Source organism: Gloeophyllum trabeum (assembly GCF_000344685.1).
Source record: "Gloeophyllum trabeum ATCC 11539 unplaced genomic scaffold GLOTRscaffold_00003, whole genome shotgun sequence".
In the NCBI taxonomy this organism is placed as follows: Eukaryota; Fungi; Basidiomycota; class Agaricomycetes; order Gloeophyllales; family Gloeophyllaceae; genus Gloeophyllum; species Gloeophyllum trabeum.
The window spans coordinates 2,984,657-2,985,290 of record NW_006920412.1 but is presented as its reverse complement, the minus strand read 5'-3'; the positions used below and the strand labels follow the sequence as shown (position 1 = coordinate 2,985,290).

At 55.4% G+C, this 634-nt stretch overlaps 1 protein-coding gene across 1 annotated transcript in view; it reads left to right on the top strand.

Annotated features, from left to right (window-relative positions):
• Positions 1 to 426: 426 nt before the first annotated feature.
• Positions 427 to 634, top strand: part of GLOTRDRAFT_91991 (uncharacterized protein) — a gene marked incomplete at both ends in the record, with an annotated part of 3,620 nt that continues 3,412 nt past the window's right edge. The window contains one exon of the mRNA XM_007865569.1: positions 427 to 531. Within this exon, the coding sequence (XP_007863760.1) occupies positions 427 to 531 (105 nt within the window). The remainder of the gene's footprint in view (positions 532 to 634) is intronic.

Sequence of the window (634 nt, the reverse complement as noted above, 5' to 3'; positions counted from 1 at the left end):
AACTAGATTTACATTGTATTCCTTGCGCCCTCTACGCATCCGATGGAAAGCATCGCGATTGTATGCGCCAGGAGCGGGAGGACATCAGCGCGAGTGGATGAGTTTATGGACGCGGAAGTGGTCAAGGATGGTGTGAGAGCCTGAGCTTGGTGAGAGCGTCGACGTCGATTTGAAGTGGCGCGCCCACTGGCAACGCCGGAGTTGATTCCTCATCATCCCGCCTCTCCATCTCATGCTCTCTTGTTTCCGGTCGCTTGCCAAATGTCTGATCGTCTATGTACTCTATGTCTATAACCCTGTCCCGTCCGTCCGTCTGTGGCTATGTCAGCTTCCCCCTACCGCTAGCTCCCGTTCAGCACGCCGCCACCTTTCCCCACTTCTCCGAATGGCACTCGACTGTGGCTTGCCTAGTGCTCGAAAGTCGACATGGACTGTTTCCGTGTCGCGAGCTCTCGAGTACTCCAGGCAAACCGCATTCCCTGCGGCGAGCTCACGTTCGTCGGCGTAGTCACTACAACGGACATGGCGAATGTGCGTCGTAGTGAATACGCCTGTTCGAAGACTATAGACGACATTGTTAGGCTTAGGACCGGTTAGACACATCCCACACTGGCCGGAGGATTACTTGAAGGCC